Here is a 20,629-nt window from a genome sequence, read left to right as displayed (position 1 = left end):
ATCCAGATGCCTGCTGTATTAAAGTGCTCGATGCTTTCGTTCCATTACTGGCCTCTTGCTTTGAAGCTGGGCTGGTGTACAAGGAGAGTGAACTAATATCTCGAATCATTCCTATCATGCATTCATGACTCTGGGTTTTCAAATCACCCTATGATTAAGGATTCTTCAATTTATTAGTTACTGCAAATAGAGAGAGTCCGAGAGAGATACAGCATGGAATCAGACCCTTTGGCCCAATGATTCTATACAGACCATCAACCACTCATCCCACACTAATCTAATTCAATGTAATTTTCTTCACGCTGTCATCGATTCCCCCCAGATTCTACCACTCACTCACCCACACACAAGGGGCTATGTAAGCAGCCAGTTAACATACCAACCCACTGACCTTGGGATGCTGGAAAAAACTTGATCACCCGGAGGAAATCCACATGGACATAAGGAGAACATACAAACTCCAAACAGACAGCACCTGAGGTTCGGATTGAATCCTGATCTATGACACTTTGAGGCAGCGTCTCTACAAGCAGTGCCACTGTGCCTCCCCATAATGTGTTTAAGATTACGTGTTAAATAATATTTAAGATTCATTATTATTTGAAGAATGCTTTGACCGACCTGCCAGCTATAAATAGAAAATGACGGAACTTATTTCTATTTATTTGTTATTTGCGACTGGGCATCTTTGACCAGGTCAGCATCTATTGCCCATCTAAGATTGCTCTTGGGAAGGTGTGGCATCTTCTTGAACTACTAGAGCAACACAGTGGTGTAGCAGTGGAGATGCTGCTTTACAGCTCCAGGGATCTGGGTTCAATCCTGACTGCGGATGCCGTCTACGGAGTTTGCACATTCTCCCTATGATCCTGTGGGTAAATTGTCCCTAGTGTGTAAGATAGAACTAGTGTACAAGTGATCGTTGGTCAGCGCAGTCTCGGTGGGCAGAAGGGCCCGTTTCCATGCTGTATCTCTAAACTACTTACAGTCACTCTAATGACTGTATAGAATAGAATAGAATGCCTTTTATTGTCATTCAAACAGCTTGGTTTGAACAAAATTGCATTTCCTACAGTCTTATAATACAAAACCAAACCCAAGACCCACACTTAACAGAGTTTACACAAACATCCATCACAGTTAATCTCCAACACCTCCTCACTGTGATGGAAGGCAAAGTTTTATCTCTTCCTTTTGCTCTTCTCCTGGGGTCCAGCAGTCCAACTGCAGCATCGAGGCGAACTGGGGCTCCCAATGTTAAAGCCCCCGGCGGGCAATGGTAAGTCCCGTGGCCGTTTAAGCCGCGCCGGACGATGTTAGGCCCCGCTCCGAGTCCTTTAAACCCTGTGATTCCAGCGGGAGAAGCTGCCGTTGCGGGAGCTCCGAAAAGCGGTCTCCCACCAGGGACATGCGAGTTCCTGATATTACCGTCCACCGGGCCTGCAGCCGGAGCCTCCGAAGCTCCGAAGTCGGGTCGCAGCCGCGTGCCACCACAGCTCTTCCCGCTCCGAAGACGGCCAGCTCCGTGATGGCAGGTCTGCAGGCTCCGCAACTGGAGCCCTCAGGTTCGTCCCGGCCGGAGGTTCATCCCGGCCTCCACGATGTTAGGCGCAATGACACCGGAGACCCAACAGGGAAAAAGTCGGGTCACCGTACAGGGAAGAGACTAACGGTTTCCCCCCACCCCACCCCCCACATATACACAGCTAAAGAAAAATAATAAAAACTAGAGCCAAGCCATACATTTAACAAGATAAAAATTAAAAAAAAGACAGACGGACTATAGCCGAGCTGCTGCCGATAGGCGCTGCCACGCCTACCACAGTGTATCCCACAGTGTTGTTGGGAAGGGAGTTCCAGGATATAGACCTAGCAATGAGGTAATGCTGGTGAAATATTTCCAAGTAAAGGAAACCTGCAAATGGTTGTGTACCCATTTCTTTGAAATCCTTGAGATTTAACAGAACATTCTCTGTAACTGTAACACTATAATGCTGTAACACTATAGTCTGCACTCTGGTTTTTTTCAATGCACTACCTGTTGTACATGTGCAGTGTACATGTTACATAAAGATAGCACACAACGTTTTTCATTGTATCTGGTACACATGACAATAATAAGCCAATACTAGTGACTCTAAAAGGTTCCTCGCCGTGTTGATGTGAGGTTTGAAGGTGGAGAGTTGATCCGCTTTTATGACACAGTTTGGTGTTTTGTTGAGCCTCAGTGATCAGTTTAAATTGGGGAATGCTCTTGCTTTCTTCAAAGCATTTCCGGTGATAAACTTGTGACTGGCATTTGGTAGCTGGTGGTTAAACTTCTTGTGTCGAGTGAACTTGATAACACACTTGGGAGGAAAGTTCATTCTTCGCTGATGAATTTTACTTTGAAATTCAGTTCCCTTGAGGACAATGGAGCCAAATTTCAGAAGCTGAGTTCAACTTGCATGTGCTACAGCATTTTATGTTTGACATTTACAAGCAAGATTGAATATCTATCCCTTTGTATTCAGAAGAAGCCATGATGTGCAGATTAGTTTAGTTTATTATTGTCATGTGTACCAAGGTACAGTGAAAAGCTTTTTGGTGCAAGCTATCCACTCAAAGAGAAGACTATACGTGATTACAACTAAACTGTCCACAATGTTCAGATACAGGCTAAAGGGCCCAACCTTTAGTGCAAGATCAATTAAAGATAGTTCAACAGGCTCCAATGAGGTAGATGGGAGGTCAGGTGCTCACACCCTAGCTGGTGAAGTTGTATGATAAAAGCTGGGAAGAAACTGTCCTTGTATCTGGACGTATGCGTTTTCAAACTGTACATTTGCCTGATGAGAAAGGTGAGAAGAGGGAGTGACCAGGGTGAGAAGGGTCCTTAATTATGCTGATGACCTTGCTGAGGCAGTGTGAACTGTAGATGGAGTCGATGGAAGAGACGTTGATTTGCGTGATGGTCTGGACTATGTGTGCAACTCTCTGTAATTTCTTGCGGTCTTGGATGGAGCTGTTCCCAAACTATGTTTATGATGTCAATCTCTCTTTAAAAGTGGTCCCTTGGCAAATATTCTTCTAACTGTACCAAAACTCTCTTATCCTTAAGATTAAATTAGATTAGATATATTTTAATCAACATTTAATCACTGCAGATCTTTTGGGGTTTGATGTTAATAACAGCACCAGTAAAAATGCCGACTCTCCTCTATCAATGATTTACATCAAAGTCTTGCACTTGAGGAAACTTATTTGAAGTACGCATAATATTTGGTTACTTTGCTGGGTCAGACGCATATTTTATGTAACTTATGTGAATAGCAGAAGGACTCTGCATCAATTTTCATCTTAAAGTTAACTGTAAAAATATCTATAGATAATCAAAACTGCAGACACACTCCAATGAATATCAGCCCTCATTCTCCCATATCATCATAGACTTCATGACTTCTGGCAATCTCCCCTCCACAACCCTAATAATGATAGTTTTCCAACCCTGTCTGTTTCTATCTCCCACTCTAAATCTACAAACAGGACTGCCCTGGTTACTTGCCATGTAAACCCTTGGGTTAATTGCCATATGCACAAGTATGATGAGGTAAAAGTACAATGAAAATTGACTGCAGCAGTATCATGGGAATATAGACTCAGAAAACACACAGAATATGGGTTATACAAAATTGTACAAGATAGTGAAATGAAAAGACTTTGCAAAACAAGACATTAATCCAAATCCCAATAAGAAGCAAGTCCATGGGCAAGTGGTGCGTCGTGTTCCATCACTGAGGTCACATTAGAGTTGTGCAAGTCGGTCCAAAACTCTGATGGTTGTAGAATTTGGCAGTGTGAGATGGCAGCAGTGAGAATAGAGCATGCGCCTGATGGTGGGGTTACTTGATAATAGATGCTGTTTTCCTGAGGTGGTGCCTCAGATAGGTGCTTTCAATGTTGGGGTACCAGTGATGGAATGGATTGTGTGCAGCCTCTTGCATTCCTGTATATTGGAATTTCCTTTCTGCACCATAATTCAGGATACTTCCGACAGTGCAAATGCAGATGTTTATTGGTGTATTCTGCGACTTGCCAAATCTCCTTAAACTTCTGGTGCACCTTTTTTATGATTACATCTATTTGCTTGACCCAGGACGGATCATCTGAGATGTTAACACTCAGGAAATTGGGCGGCACGGTGGCACAGCGATAGAGTTGCTGCTTTACAGTGCCAGAGACCCGGGTTAAATCCTGACGACAGGTGCTGTCTGTATTGAGTTTGTATGTTCTCCCCGTGATCTGCATGGGCTTTCTCCAGGCGCTCCAGTTTCTTCCCACACACAGACAGGCAGGTTTGTAGGTTAATTGGCTTGGTAAAAATAGTAATTTGTCCCTAGTCATTTGTCCCTTGTGCATTGACTCCTGGTTTTACCCCTGCTGAAGTTAGAGATCAGTTCCTTCGATTTGTTGATGTTGAGCGAGAGGTTGTTGTTACGGCACCACTCAATCAGGTGTTCTATCTTCCTCCTCCACGCTAACTCATCGCTACCCATGATTCGGCCAGCAACAGTGGTCTGCTAATGTAGAGATGGCATTGGAGCTGTGCTTCACCATGCAGTCATAGAGAGTAGTGCAATACGGAGCCCTAATATGCTTCTGTATTGATGACCAATGACAAGGAGATGTTGTTAATGATAAATGTCTGGTGTATTTTTTAGCTCTTTCTGATCCTTGAGGGCAACAATTTCTCTCCATAGCTACCTATCTTATTGGGGGGGGGGGGGGTTCCAGAATGCTATCCTTTTTCTTCATTAAATTTGTCATTTATGCATGTTTTAGTTTATTTTTAGTTACCGAAATGCAATTGATATCAATGCATTTCATTATATATCTTCTTCATGTTGATATTTGGACAGATCTGTAAGGTATGAAGAAGAAATCATAGATGTATTAAAATTATTTTATTTCACCCCAGCCTTTACTAATGAAGTCTGAAAAGATTCCAAGTCTGATAATGTTGGCAGAGGCAACTCTCATATGTATTGGCCATGAACCTTTTTTTTATGTAGAGAATCTTACTTAAACATCTGCACAACAGATGAACAATTTAGAATATACTACATACTTTTCAAGGGACAGCAAACATCCAAAAATGTCTTCAGTAGACAGCAGACGTTAACCGAAAATGTTGGAAATGCTCAGCAGGTCAGTCAGCATATGTGGAGAGAGGAGCAGAGGAAATGTTTCCCTTCAATTACCTCTTGTTACAATGAGGAAAGGTTAGATGTCACTCTTGGTCTTTATTAAGATACAGGCAGATGTTTCATTCACCCCATCCTTCCCATCTTTATTTTTAGAGATTAGAGATACAGTGCGGAAACAGGCCCTTCGGCCCACCAAGTCCACACCAACCAATGATCCCCGCACATTAATATTATTCTCTACACACTAGGGACAATTTATATTTATACCAAGCCAATTAACCAACAAACCTGTACATCTGTGGAGTGTGGGAGGAAACCGAAGATCTCTGGGAAAACCCGCACGGTCATGGGGAGAACATACAAACTCCATACAGACAGCACCCGTAGTCGGGATCGAACCTGCGTCTCTGGTGCTGTAAGCACCATAAGGCAGCAACTCTACCACTGCACCACCGTGCCTCCACAGTTTTCTGAAACTTAAAAACTTTCAATTTCTAACTTTTCCCATTGAAATAGAATTGTACTGAAATGTTCTCAATGGTTCCCAATCGATTGGTGCTGAATATTTCCAGCATTTTTTTTTTGACAAGGAAGGCAGATGGCCACTGGACATGGATAGGTCCATGCAGCTAACAAAATCAAAGACTTGTCCCACCCTGCTCATTCCTTCTTCTCCCTGCTCTTATCCGACAGAAGATCCAGAAGCCTGAAGGTGTACATCACCAAATCATGTATCAGCTTCTTCCTCTCTGTTATCAGGTTTCTGAATGGTCCTTCCATCAGCTAGAATATTGTCCAATTCACTTCTACCCCATTGTGAACATTGGACTTTGACTATGGAACTGATGTGCTACAATGCTAAGAGCTATATTCTGCACTCTGTATCTTACCCTTTGCTCTACCTTTGTACTTCAATTTAACTTGATTGTACTTATGTACAGCATATTCAGTTTGCTCAGATAGCATGCAGAACAAAAGTGTTTTACTCTACTTCGCTACTCAGGACAATAATAAACCTAATCCTAAAGATACATGGAATTGGGATATTACAACCATTACAGAAACCTAGCTATGAGAGGAGCAGGACTGCCAGCTTGATGTTTCCAAAAAGAGCAGAATTGATTTAAGAGAATATCATGACAAAAATCCAAGATAAAGTAACTGGGGGATCTTCAAATGAGTGGAGATGAGCAATAATAGGCCTTGATTACCTTGTTTACATTGTACTCGAGACCCCAGAATAGTCACTGGAAATTAGAGGAAACAATATGCAAGAAGATTGTAGGGAGTTTCAAAAAGAATAAAGCGGTCATAGAGGCAGATTTTTAACTTTCTAATATAGACTGAGACTGTAATTCTGTTAATGAATGAATGAATGAATGATTGAATGAATGAATGAATGAATGATTGAATGAATGAATGATTGAATGAATCTCTTTATGGGCTTAGTGAGGTGAAATTTCTTCAGAAGAGTTTCCTCATACAATAGAAAGAGAACCTCACAGGGGAAAGGGGAGTAGGTCCCAAGACATACTCTTGGGAAAGAGGGCAAGTAACAGAGGTGTCAGTGGGAGAGTACTATAGGACCAGTGACCTTAATTCCATTAGCTGTATGGTAAACGTCATGTAGTCATGGTAAACACTGGATTAGTCAACAAGATAAAGTTCTAAATTGAGGCAAGGCAATTTCTTATGATATTAGACAGAAGGTTGAAAAAGTTGATAGGTGTGGGTAAAGGATAGCCAAGGTGGCACAGTGGTAGAGTTGCTGCCTTACAGCGCCAGAGACCCGGGTACGATCCTGACTACGGGTGCTGTCTTTATGGAGTTTGTACGTTCTCCCCGTGACCACGTGGGTTTTCTCCGAGATCTTCGGTTTCCTCCAACACGCCAAAGACGTACAGGTATGCAGGTTAATTGGCTTGGTGTATGTGTTGTATGTGTAAATTGTCCCTAGTGCGGTGATCGTTGGTCGGTGCGGACTCGGTGGGCCAAACGGCCTGTTTCCGTGCTGTATCTCTAAACTAAACTAAAAGGAACTTCTAGCAAATGGGAATAAAATTGAGGTCGCGAGAATTCAAGATATGTATGTTCTAGTGAGGGGCAAGGTCAGCAGGTGTAGGAACCCTGAATGACAAGAGGAATTGTGTCTGAATAGTAAAAAAAGAAGACATGGGTCAGCTATAGGTTTCAAGTGAATCCTTGGAGAAGTGGAGGGGATGCACGGTCTACTTAAAAATAAAACCAGGAGGGCAAAAAGGGGGCATGAGATATCTTATGCAGAGAAGATTAGGAGAATCCAAAGAGATTTGTGGAATATATTAAGGGAAAAAGAATAACTTGGGAGAAAATCGGGCCCCTTTACGACCAAGCTGTGTAGCCATAGGAGATGGGCAAGGACATCAATGAATATGTATCCTATTAATACTGTGGAGAAAAATATGAAGACTGTCGAACTCGGGAAAGTTAATAGGGATGTCTTGGGGATAGTCACCATTACAGTTGAGCTGCTTGATGCTTTAAAATGTATGAAGGCTGTTAAATCTCTGGAGCCTGATCAAATATATTCATTAACATTGTGAGAATCTACAGAAGAAATTGTATGAGCTGTGGCTGAGATATGTGCATCATTGTTAGCCATAGGTGAGTTACTGGATAACTGAAGGATGGCTAATGTTGTTACTCTATTTAGACTTTAGTCTTTAGAGATACAGTGTAGAAACATGCCCATCAGCCCCACTGAGTCCATGCTGACCAGTGATCACCCCGTACACTAGCACTATCCTTCACACTAGGGACAATTTACAATTTTTACAGAAGCCAATTAACCTACAAACCTCTGTCTTTGGAGTGTGGGAGGAAATCGGAGCATCTGTAGAAAACTCACATGGTTACGGAGAGAACATACAAACTCTGTACAGACAGCATCCGTAGTCAGGATCGAACTCTCTGGTACTGTGGCAGCAATTATATCACTTCTATCACTCCACCACTGTATCACCCTTTTAAGCAGGTCCACAAAGAAAAACCTGGTACTATAGACCAGTAAGCCTAATATCCATGGGAGCTAAGTTACTGGTGGAGATTGTGAGGGGGAAATACAGTGTGTGTGTGTATATGTATATATATGTGTGTATATATGTATATATATATATATATATATATATATATATATATATATATATATATATATATATATATATATTGGAAAGACGATGGTTGATTAGGGATGTGGATGGAAGATCGTGATTCACAAATTTGATTTTGAAGAAGTAACCAAGATCAGGATAGTAAATGTAGTTTATGGAGTTTAGAAAAACCTTTGATAAGGTTCTGCATGATAGAGTGCTCTGGAATGTTCATTCCCATGGGTTCCAGAGAGAGCTCGCTAATTGGATACTGATTTGGCTTGATAATGGGAAGCAGAAGTTGTTGGTTGAAGATTGTTTTTTTTTTTCAGACAGTAGGACTGTGAGTAGAGGTGCGCCTCTGGGATCGGTGCTAGGCCTGCTGGTGTTCGCATCTGTTAGAATGATGTGGATAAGAATATACAGACATGGTCAGGAAGTTTGCTAAGTATCTGATATCGTAATCACTGTAGATTTACAGCAGGATCTTGATAAGCTTGGAAAGTGGGCTGTGGATTGGGAAATAGCACTTAAATTAGTTAACTGTGAGGTGTTGCCCCACCAGTATAGGATTTTCAGAGTGAATAACAGGGTCCTGGAGAGTGTTGTAGAACATAGGGAACAAGAGAAGAAGTGAGAAGTTCCTTGAAAGTGGTGTTACATGTAGACGGTGTGGTAAAGAAGGCTTTTGGCATGCTGGCCTTCATTATTTAGGGCATTGAGTACAGAAGTCGGACTGTTATGTTGTAGTTATGCAACATGTTGGTGTGAATCTCACTTGAAGTATTGAGTTCAATTTTGGTCACCCTGGTAAAGGAAAAAATGGCGTTAAGCTGGAAAGAATGCAGTAAAGACTTGAGGGTCTGAGTTACAAGGAGAGGTAGGACAGGCAAGTGCTTTATTACTTTGAGCAAAGGGGTGATCTTATAGATATGTATAAATCCATGAAGGCACATGCATAGGGTTAGACGTAGGGTGAATGCACACAGTCTTTCTCCAAGACTGGAGGGAAAGAGAAAAAAAATAATAGGAACTTGCGGGGCAGCTGTTTCACACAGAGGATGATGCGTATGTGGTAGGAGTTTTCAGAGGAAATGGTTGAGACAGGTACAACAACATTTAAAAGACATTTGGACAGGAAAAGGAAAGGCTCAGAGTTATGGGCCAATCGCGTGTAAATGGGAATAGGTTAGATGGGTACCGAAATCGGCAATCGAAGGGCCTGTTTTCATGCTTTAGAATTATATGACTTTAATCACTGGGTATTCATTAAAGAGACAGTCAATGTGTAACTTCATAAGCAAATATAATTGAGAATTGGAAGCACCTCAAAATTTGTTGTTTTGAACGCCAGGCGTCTCTGAGATGGCACATTTGGTAAATTAATTTGTAGTTTTGGGTACCATAACATCAAAAAGATATTAATGTATTGGCAAATGTTCATAGTTTAGCACCTAATATGATTCAAATACTTAGGGATTGCCTATTATTAATGAAAGGGGCCTGGAGGACTTGTTTTTATTAGAGAAAAGATTGAATTTGAACTTGATCCAGATTTTTTAAATGCTGAGAGATTTGGATGGTGTAGATGTGAACAGGCTATTTAACTTGGACTGCGAGTATTGATATTCTGTGGTTTTGAAGCATGTGTTTGATTTTGAATGTGGCCAGATAGAAGGGAAAATATAATGTTGAGGATGGGAATTTCGTTCGGTAAATGTGATTTACAGAATCACAATTAATTCAGTCATGTTGGCGTGAACACAGTGTCTGAATAACATGCGATGTGGTAAACAAATGGGTATTAAAACTGAAGTCAGGATTGTAGATTAGGTAATGCGAGTGTGTTTAAGGGTCTGAGATACTTTCATACTTTTCAATCTAGTTTTGAACATGTTGCAAGTGACCACTGGTAGATCTGAAAGTGCTGGAGGAACTCAGCTGGTCAGGCAGTAACTGTGGAGGATGTGGATAGGCGATGTTTCGTTTCGGGACCCTTCTTCAGACTACGTCACCTATCTAAGTCCCCCGGAAATGCTGCCCGACCCGCTGAGTACCTTCTGCATCTTGTGTCCTGCTCAAAATTCCAGCATCTGGAGAACATATGTCTATGAGTGATCAGTGGGGCTGTGCAGTCAAACTGGTTCATCCCATGGAGGATGGCACTCTCCAAATGGTTATTGATGATTAGCCTCAAGAAAGTGCATATTCAGGCATTCCGTTCCCAGAGGCAGTCTCTTTTTTGATTTTTCTATTTCTCCCACAACTCAGACCTAATCGCAAAATGTGGCAGTAACTTCTGAAGCTTCCAAAGCACCTCCCATACAATACCATAATCGCGCCATCTGATATTATAGATAGTACTACAGGGTAAAAAACAGACATAAAAATAGAAGAGTCCTGACCAAAACATTGTCTGTTATTGAGTGTGAAGAATGTTCCTGACTCACAATGCCACCTGTCCATCTCCTCCACAAATCCAGTTTAGTTAAGTTTAGAGATGCAGCGCGGAAAAAAGCCCCTTCGACCCACCGAGTCTGCGCCGACCAATGATCCCCACATACTAACACTATCCTACTAACACACTAGGGACAATTTACAATTTTACAGAGGTCAATTAACCTACAAACCTGTGTCTTTGGAGTGTGGGAGGAAACCAGAGCAGCCAGAGAAAACTCACGCAGGTCAAAGGGAGAGCATACAAATTCCATTCCAACAGCACCTGTAGTCAGGATTGAACCTGGGTCTCCAGTGCTGGCAACAACTCTACCATAATGCGCCATAATGCTGCCTGAGTTGCTGAGTTCATCCAGCACTTTGTTTTTTTGCTCAAGATTCCAGCACCTGTGTCGCTAGAAAAATAGATTCCAGTTTTGAAAATCAAAATATGCGCTTGACTTTCAGAATGTTCTGATTTTGTTTTAATATCTATTATTTTATTGTTTTCAATTAGTTTTATCTATTTTCAATGAAAATGTTGTGAAAAAAGAGTTGAAAAACCTACATTGTGTCCCATTCCTTTTTCTCGTCAATACCAGGTTCAAGATGGCAGGGTTTTAATTCAGTGCGTTGGTTCAAAGTATTGTAAATCCAATTTAAATGTATAAAATTATCATTAGGCAATTGACACAACAGTTAAGTGTAGATCTGCTGATCTGCTCTGATCTGAAATATATTGTGCTACGAATGCAAGTTCCTCTTCCGTAGACAGAACTCAAAGAAAAGACTGAAAGGGCTGAGGTGTCTTGAAATAACATCCAAGTGCCAGAATATGCCAACAACCTGCTGTGTTGAATCAATTAATAGTGGGTGGATGTTTATGAGTGCATTCCCTTGTCAAGTGAAGAATGTGGCAAATGATTAATTGTGACCCAGGTTCAGGTCTATTTTCTTTTCATCCTTTTTCAACTTGTCAGCGGGGAAATATGCATAGCGCAGGCTGTGAAGAGTAGTGGAACCCAATGGTGTGAGGGAGGATAACCACAATTTACCCAGATAAACATTGCTGCAGAGCACTGGCTAGGAGGAGCTGCAGAGTCCTGTATTATGAACGACCCAAACCTATTGCAGTTACATCAACCAGTAGGGCAGCACGATGGCACAGTGGTAGAGTTGCTGGCTTACAGTGGCAGAGACCCAGTTTGATCCTAACAGCAGGTGCTGGCTGTACAGAGGTTGTACATTCTCCCCGAGACCTGTATAGATTTTCTCCAGGATCTCCAGTTTCCTCCCACACTCCAAAGACCTAGAGGTTTGTAGGTTAATTGGCTTTGGTATAGCTTATAAATTGTCCCTAGTGCAAATGCACGGGGATCGCTGGTCGGCGTGGACACGGTGGGCTGATAGGCCTGTTCTCTCTAAACTCAACTAAACAGCACTACGGAGTACTGGTATGGAGGAGTTGGAGAATCTCAGGAACTGTGTCTCGAAGGAAATATAGAGTTTAGAGATACAGCATGGAAACTAGGGGCAACTTACAAAAGGCAAGTTACCTACAAGCTTGCACGTCTTTGGAATGTGGGAGAAAACCAGAGCACCCAGAGTTGCTATTGTGTTGAGAGGGATTCGAGTGATTTCAGTCTGAATAATTGGAGAAATGGTTGCTTGGAGATGTGGTAGACATCAGAGGTCAGAGATGAAAGAATACGGTGTTTACACAGAATATAAGTATGGAGGAGACAGAATGAAGAGGTCTCCGAGTTTCAATCTGGAGTAGCGTTGCTCACTCACAGTTCTAGTAACCCAGGGTTCAATCCTAACTTCTAGGGCTGAATGAATGCCTGAATATGGTACACGTACACTTTCCTTGTAATTACATGGAATTCCTCTGGAATCCCCCTCCCTGTTTCCTACCACATACAGTACCAAAGACGCGTGGATTTCGGTTAATGGCGGCTCGTGCGCAGGCGAGTTGGTAATTTGATGAGAACGTGGAGAGATTTGTTTGAAAATTGGGATTAGTTTAGATATTGTATAAACGAGTATTTGATAGTTGGCATGGACTCGTTTGGGCCCAAGGGCCTGTTTCTGTGCTGTATAATTTCTGATGATGAGAAATTTAAAATGGATGTGTTGGGAACCTGTAAAGACAATGTAGTGAATATGCTGACATGAAGCTGAAGTATAGGCTGTGGGAGGTAGACCTTTTACTTTAGACTTTAGAGATACAGTGCGGAAACAGGGCCTTCAGCCCACCGAGTCCACGCTGGCCAGCACTAGCACTATCCTACACACCAGGGACAATTTACAATTTAACCAAAGCCCATTGACCTACAAACCTGTATGTCATTGAAGTGTGGGAGGAAACCGGAGCACCCGGAGAAAAACCACGTAGAAGGGATTGAACAGGGCTCTTTGTGGCGCTGTAAGGCAGCAACTCTAACACTACGCCACTGTCCCGCCCCATATTAAGATGCTGATGATTCTGTAGACTTCAAGACTTTAGAGATAAAGTGCGGAAACAGGCCCTTCAGCCCACCGTGTTCGGCCCAATCAGCGATCACCCCATATACTAACATAGAAACATAGAAATTAGGTGCAGGAGTAGGCCATTCAGCCCTTCGAGCCTGCACCGCCATTCAATATGATCATGGCTGATCATCCAACTAAGTATCCCGTACCTGCCTTCTCTCCATACCCCCTGATCCCTTTAGCCACAAGGGCCACATCTAACTCTCTGTTAAATATAGCTAATGAACTGGCCTCAACTACCTTCTGTGGCAGAGAATTCCACAGATTCACCACTCTCTGTGTGAAAAATGTTTTTCTCATCTTGGTCCTAAAAGATTTCCCCCTTATCCTTAAACTGTGACGCCTTGTTCTGGACTTCCCAAACATCGGGAACAATCTTCCTGCATCTAGCCTGTCCAACCCCTTAAGAATTTTGTAAGTTTCTATAAGATCCCCCCCCTCAATCTTCTAAATTCTAACGTGTACAAGCCGAGTCTATCCAGTCTTTCTTCATATGAAAGTCCTGACATCCCAGGAATCAGTCTGGTGAACCTTCTCTGTACTCCCTCTATGGCAGGAATGTCTTTCCTCAGATTAGGAGACCAAAACTGTACGCAATACTCCAGGTGTGGTCTCACCAAGACCCTGTACAACTGCAAGCACTTTCCTATACACTAGGGACAATTTAACCAAAGCCAATTAACCTGAAAACCTGTATTTAATCTACAAACCTGTAGAATTTTGACTAAAGTGAAACTTTGTAGAGGAGCCCTGGAGAATGTGGAATTGTCAAACCAGGAGGAAATGAAGGCATGAAAGAGGGTTTGAGCTGAGACTGGGGCATACAAGAGCATGGGTGTTAGCAGCCAATCTTGGGCACAACATGGGATGGAGAAGTCCCAGCAGATCCCATGGAAACACTGGTTATCTTAAGTGATGTTTCTCAACCAAAAGTGCTGGTGGAACTTGTGGTGTTGTGGTATTTGTTGGGCGGGATCTCTGGAGGAAATGACAGCATTTCAGATCAGGACCCTTCTTCAGTCTTGAGCTGACCTGAATTGTCACATGTCCATTCCCTCTCCTGATGCCGCCTGACCCGCTGACTTCTTCCAGCACCTCGTGTTTTGCTCAAGGTTCGAGCATCTGTGGTTCCTTGCATCTCTGATCTCTGTCTCGTTTCGAGAGAAGGCCTTTCAGGGAGCAATAAATTACATTGCGATATTTGAAAAATGTTGCCATGAGAAATGGCTCCATACTTTTCTTTAATATTATGCATAGGAAATTCTAGTGCAGTAGAGAGGCACTGAGATTTGATGTGTGTAGTGGTAACCTTGTTATAACTATCAATGAAGAGTGAGATGAAATCAACTCAAAAGCCAAACCAAGCAATTTTTTGGTGCCAAATAATTATTTCCTGTTCCAAACACGGAGCACTGAAAGTCAGACATGTGAGCCTGCACTGTATCCTCAGTTGCAAGTGTATTATAGTTTGAAACTGAACACAGCCTTGCATATCAGATTTCTTACCCTGGTCTGCCCTCTTATTGGGGTGTAGTTATCAGAGAAGCTGTATTTATTGTTAAATCTTTGTTGTAAATTATGAAATCTATTGCATTGAGAGTGCAAACTATTATCATTGAATGCACTTGATGCTAACCAAAGCTGTGTACGATATATATGTCACGAATGAAGCAGATATTCGGGGAAAGATGACAAATAAATTTTCAGTAGGAATATAGTGGATACAATTTCACTGCTTCTTGCATACGTTTGAACACACTTAATTATGTCAATGTACTTTGAAACATGCTCTTGTAAAACTGTTTGTTCCATATACATATAAAAATGCAGTTCTGCGAGTTTTCAGCACAGGTCTTTGATATGTTTGGACGAAAACTCTAAAACATTCAACGGCACATCTGGTTTTCAAAGTAGACGCGGGTTGCTCATTTGTCTTCACCTCACCCTCTCTCCGCAACTCCATCAAAATAGATTTTATAAATTTTAATAATTCTTCAATGGGATAGTCACCGCCATGTAAATAGGCACCTAACCCTGTCAGAAAATTGCATTTTGAGCTCACAATCCTGTTGATCCAAGCCCTGCTGCCGCCTTTATTGTTCTTCCTATTCACCTCCTGAGAAGTAATTATTGGCCCTAACTATTTAATGATCGAACTGTACATTTTGTGCTTTTCCTGTTGCAGCCTTTTCAAGCGGATGGTTGGTGTGACACAATCAACAACAGGGCATTCTGCCAGTATGACGGAGGGGACTGCTGCCCATCCACGCTCTCTTCCAGAAAGGTGAGTTTAGGGAGGTTAGAGATGGGAAGCATTGTGTGTTCAGAATTAAGAAAGATGTCAGGATATTCTAGTGAGATGAATCATTCAGAAGGAACTCTACCTCTTAGTCCATTCTCCATTCAAGTTGTATAAGTAAGCCGTTGGAAAGTTTAGTTTAGAGATACAGTGTGGAAACAGGCCCGTCGGCCCACTGAGTTCATGCTGACCATCTTACCCACTTATATATACATAGTGTGTAAGATAGTGCGAGTGTACGGGGTGATCGCTGGTTGGTGCGGTCTCGGTGGGCCAAAAAGCATATTTCTCTAAAGTCTAAAAGTCGAAATCTCCATGCGATGCAAGTCTAAAGGGCCTGTCCCACTGTACGTGGTAATTCAAGAATCCTCCCGAGTTTCCCCTAATTCGAACTCGGAGAATTACGGTAATAGCCGTTCGTAGGTACTCGGGGCTCTCGTGGATATTTTTCACAGTGCTGAAAACACGAGTTACTGTGTTTCCCAAGTACCTGCCGTTAGCATTACGAGCCACTACGGGACATCCACGAGCTCCGACGTAGCCACTACGTACATTCTACCTACTTACCACGAGTTTGATTTTTTTTAAACTCGGGAGAGCTCTTGAATTACCTCGTACAGTGGGACAGTCCCTTAAGACCAGTAACCACTGGCTTAATGCCTGTGGAATGAATTTGTAGTTCACAATTCTGCACACTAGGGGCCATTTACAGAAGTCAATTAACCCGCAAACCTGCACGTCTGGGATGTGGAAGGAAACTGGAGCACATGGAGAAAACCCACGCAGTGACAGTGAGAATGTGCAAACTCTGTACAGACAACACCCGTAGTCACAATCGAACCTCAGTCTCTGTTGTTGTGAGGCAGTAGCTATCGCTGCACCACTGTTCCACCATTTAATGGTAATGTCGAACCTTCTATTAGTATTGATGTTGAATTTAAATTAATCTATTCCTGAGCGAAGCGTTTGACTCCATATTGTTTCAAGTCCAAAACATCCTGTCATCTTCTTGCCCACTTACCTGTAATTCTTATTATTTATTACTTATTATTTGTCTCCGAAGAAGTGTTCTGACCTGATGCATCACCTATTCATTTTTTTTTAAGAGATGCTGCCTGACCCACTTAGTTACTCCAGTATTTTGTGTCTATTTTTGATATAAACCAGTATTTGCAGTTCCTTCTTGCCCACTTATCTATATTACTTTCCAGACTTCCCACTTCTTAGTTTCCCACTTTGTTTACATCAGCAACTTTGCACACCACGTTTTCAATTTAGGAGATTGCAAAAACCTGTATGTCCAGCTTTTATCCCTAAGACTTTGTGCACAATCAAAAGCTGGCCAACACACCAAAAACGTGTACACTCTGTTCTTGAACGATCTGCACAATTCCAAATCCAGACACAGCTGCAGTAAGATATGGGATGCTGACATACATTTTCAACATTGTGCATGGAGCCTGATTATCATCATATGTATGGCATCCTTAATGTAATAAAATGCACAAGATATTTTGCAAGGATAAGATTTGAACCACAAATCAATCCAGCACATTTTAGTTAAGGTAGTTTTGGGAAGCTTCACAATAGTCTCATAGAAATAGTGCAATCTGTGCTTTTCAATTGATTAAAAGTGTAGGATGTCCAACAGTGCAATTGTTCACCAGTATGTAATATAATACTCAGATTCAGATTCAACTTTAATTGTCATTGTCAGTGTACAGTACAGAGACAATGAAATGCATAAATGTAATAAAATGCACAAGATATTTTGCAAGGCTAAGATTTGACCCACAAGATTTGAACTACTGCATAGTGGCACAGTGATAGAGTTGCTGCCTTACAGCGACAGAAACTCAGGGTCAATCCTGTCTGTACGGAGTTTGTAAGTTCTCACTCTCCCTCTGACCACATGGGTTTTTTCCGGATGCTCCGGTTTCCTCCCACACTCCAAAGATGTGAAGGTTTGTGGGTTGATACAAAAAGCTGGAGTAACTCAGCGAGACAGGCAGCATCTCTGGATAGAAGGAATGGGTGACGTTTCGGGTTGAACCCATTCCAGAGATGTTGCCTGTCCCACTGAGTTACTCTAGAATTTTGTGTATATCTTTCATGTAAACCAGCATCTGTAGTTCCTTCCTACGGTTTGTGGGTTAATTGGCTATGGTAAAATTGTAAATTGTCCCTAACGTGCTAGTATACATGATGATCACTGATCGGCGTGGACTCGGTGTGTTGAAGGGCCTGTTTTCATGTGTTTCTCTAAAAGTCTAAAATCTATAAGCCTAAATACTCATGCAATGCCAGCCTTACACCAAAGCCACTGACTCGATGTCCGTGGAAGAAATTGATAGTTCTAAAGCAATAAGACGAACTGGAGGGACATACAATAGTCATGTTGGACTGTTGGAAAAAAACCATAATCGGCTCCTGTCTTTGCCTGATGACATGCATAAAAAGCAGTTAGAATCCACAGGAACTAGCCATCCCAGGGGGTGATGCCAAGGCCATCTCTCCAGCTGAGGCTGCTGATGAGGGGAGAACGTTTAAAAGTTAGGCCCAATAATTCATTCATTAAAAAACAATGATGTCACTTTCCCAATCTTGGCTCCAAGCAATGAAAGCAGGGAAACCTCCTTTAGTTTGTAATCATTATTTTTATTTCAGCTAAAGTTTTAAGGTTTGAAGGATTGCCCAGTAGGATGTTGACTGAAACTATAAAGTTAAATTTATGGTAATGCTATATACTGTGACTCTTTTATTTGCAAGCACAGTGGGGGACTCTCACTGAAACACATCTTAAGCTGCGTGCTGTCTGCGCCAGTAACTGCTCCACTAAACATTTTATTACAGTATGTCTGTGCTTTGCATTCATGGCTAGAATCCCACTGCCACTGGCTATTTGAGGATTCTAATTAATGAATGTCACAGTAGGATATGTTTTTGCTCAGAAACACTGGCTTATGGAAATAATCACTTGAAAATTTTGCAGATGTAAATATTTTGTTTTGGGCAATAATTCAATGCAGTTATTGAGTCAGGTACTCCACTGTGTTAGAGACTGGATTTACATCCAATGGAGTGATACCAGGGAACGTTGCTATTTTGGATGGAAATACTAATTCTAAAGACTGGGAAATATTGTCAATCAATTGAAAATGACTCTTGGTTTCAGTGCTTTGAGGAGGAAGGAGCCTTGGTATATTTCTAAGCCAGAGAATCAGGGTGACACAATGGTAGTTTCTGTCTTACAGCGCCAGAGACCAAGATTTGATCCTGACAATGGTGCTGTCTGTATGGAGTTTCTATGTTTTCCCTGTGACCACATGGGTTTTCTCCGGGTACTCCGGTTTCATCCCACATTCCAAAAACATACAGGTTTGTCGATTGATTGGCTTCGGTAAAAAATTTTTGAATTGTCCCTTGTGTACAGGATTGTGCTAGTGTACGGGAATCGCTGGTTGGAGCAGACTCTGTGGGCCAAAGTGCGTGTTTCCGCGTTGTATTTCTTAAGTCTTAAAGTCCAGTCAGACGAGAGAGTTGAAGCTGAAAGAAAGGTTGGGATTGACTGAGGTAGACCGGGAAAGCAGCATTCAGCCCTGATGGGGCTTAGAAAGATCACTGTATCTGCAGTTCCTTGTGTCTCCATCTGGAAGTCTTTGCTAGTGTCAGTGTCTTAGCTTTGGGGATGACTGGCTCGAACGCCATTTCTGTGATGACTTGAGCACATTGTTGAACATGCAAACTCTTCCACAGTTGGGGCAGGGGATGCCTAATGGGATGGGTTGGTGCATCATTTGTGTGGTGATGCATTGGTTCTTCTGTTCATTTTCGACTTTGTGCTCCTGATGCATGGAAATGAGTTTCAAACATTGAAGGCCAAATGGTCTTTCTGCACTTTGAATGATCGTGGACCAGAGATTGTCAGGTATTGATAGGGATCTTACATTGCTTTTCAAGAATGTTTGCAATTATCATTGCGTCTGTCCACCCAGTAATATGCTCCATGGCAGGATTTTGAATGGATTGGCAGTGTGTGAAGTCTGGTGTTGGGAAAGAGACTAACTTGCCCTGCCTAGTGGAGCTGATTGAGTGTTATGTGGCTGGGAGGAATCATGCTGCTGCTACTGGTTTGCTTATCCTTCTAGTGGATTGGGAGAATTTTGCAGAGATGTTGGTGGGACCTTTCCAATGCTCGATTCATTTTCTCGAGGTAATCCAGGTATCAGAAGCACAGAAGTAATGGGCTTCAAACTTGACACAAAACACATTTGCAAGGATACACAGCCCATTAGATGCATATTGGCAACGCACACTAACGTCTCCCCTTAGCAACTATAATACTCAATCTGGCTGGTCTATGCAGATGCTGGTTTACAAAAAAAGACTCAAAGCGCTGAAGTAACTCAGTGGGTCAGGCAGCATCTCTAGAGAAAATAGATACGTGATGTTTTGGGTCAGGACACTTATTCAGACTGATCAGTAGGAAGAAAGGTCCTGACTCAGAATGTCACTTATCCATGTTCTCCAGAGACGCTGGCTGACTCACTGAGTTTCTCCGGCACAATATGTGTCTTTTTTTTAGTCATAAGGTCATAAGTAATAGGAGCAGAATTAGGCCATTCAGCCCATCAAGTCTACTCTGCCATTCAATCATGGCTGATCTCTCCCTCTTAACCCCATTTTCCTGCCTTCTCCCCATAACCCCTGACACCCATACTAATCAAGAATCTATCTATGCTTTTAAAATATACTTTGACGACCTCCACAGCCTTCTGTGGCAAAGAATTGCACAAATTCACCACTCTCTAACTAAAGAAATTCTTTCTTATCTCCTTTTCAAGAGAGAGTTAGATTTAGCTCTTGGGGCTAAGGGAATCAAGGGATAAGGGGAAAAAGCCAGAACTGGGTACTGATTCTGGATGATCAGCCATTATCATATTGAATGCAGCTGGCTTGACGGGCCGAATGGTCTACTCCTGCACCTATTTTCTATGTTTCTATGTAACATCCTTTAATTCTGAGGCTATGACCTCTAGTTCCAG

The 20,629-nt window shown here is 42.1% G+C and overlaps 1 protein-coding gene across 1 annotated transcript in view; it reads left to right on the top strand.

The window, feature by feature from the left end:
- Positions 1-20,629, top strand: part of LOC129701031 (pappalysin-2-like) — a 261,112-nt gene that overhangs the window by 224,102 nt on the left and 16,381 nt on the right. The window contains exon 21 of the mRNA XM_055641962.1: positions 15,471-15,569. Within this exon, the coding sequence (XP_055497937.1) occupies positions 15,471-15,569 (99 nt within the window). The remainder of the gene's footprint in view (positions 1-15,470; positions 15,570-20,629) is intronic.

The sequence above is a fragment of the Leucoraja erinacea genome, chromosome 10 (genome assembly GCF_028641065.1).
Source record: "Leucoraja erinacea ecotype New England chromosome 10, Leri_hhj_1, whole genome shotgun sequence".
NCBI lineage: Eukaryota > Metazoa > Chordata > Chondrichthyes > Rajiformes > Rajidae > Leucoraja > Leucoraja erinaceus.
Note: the sequence above shows the minus strand (reverse complement) of the source record. Positions and strands in the feature narration are given on the sequence as shown.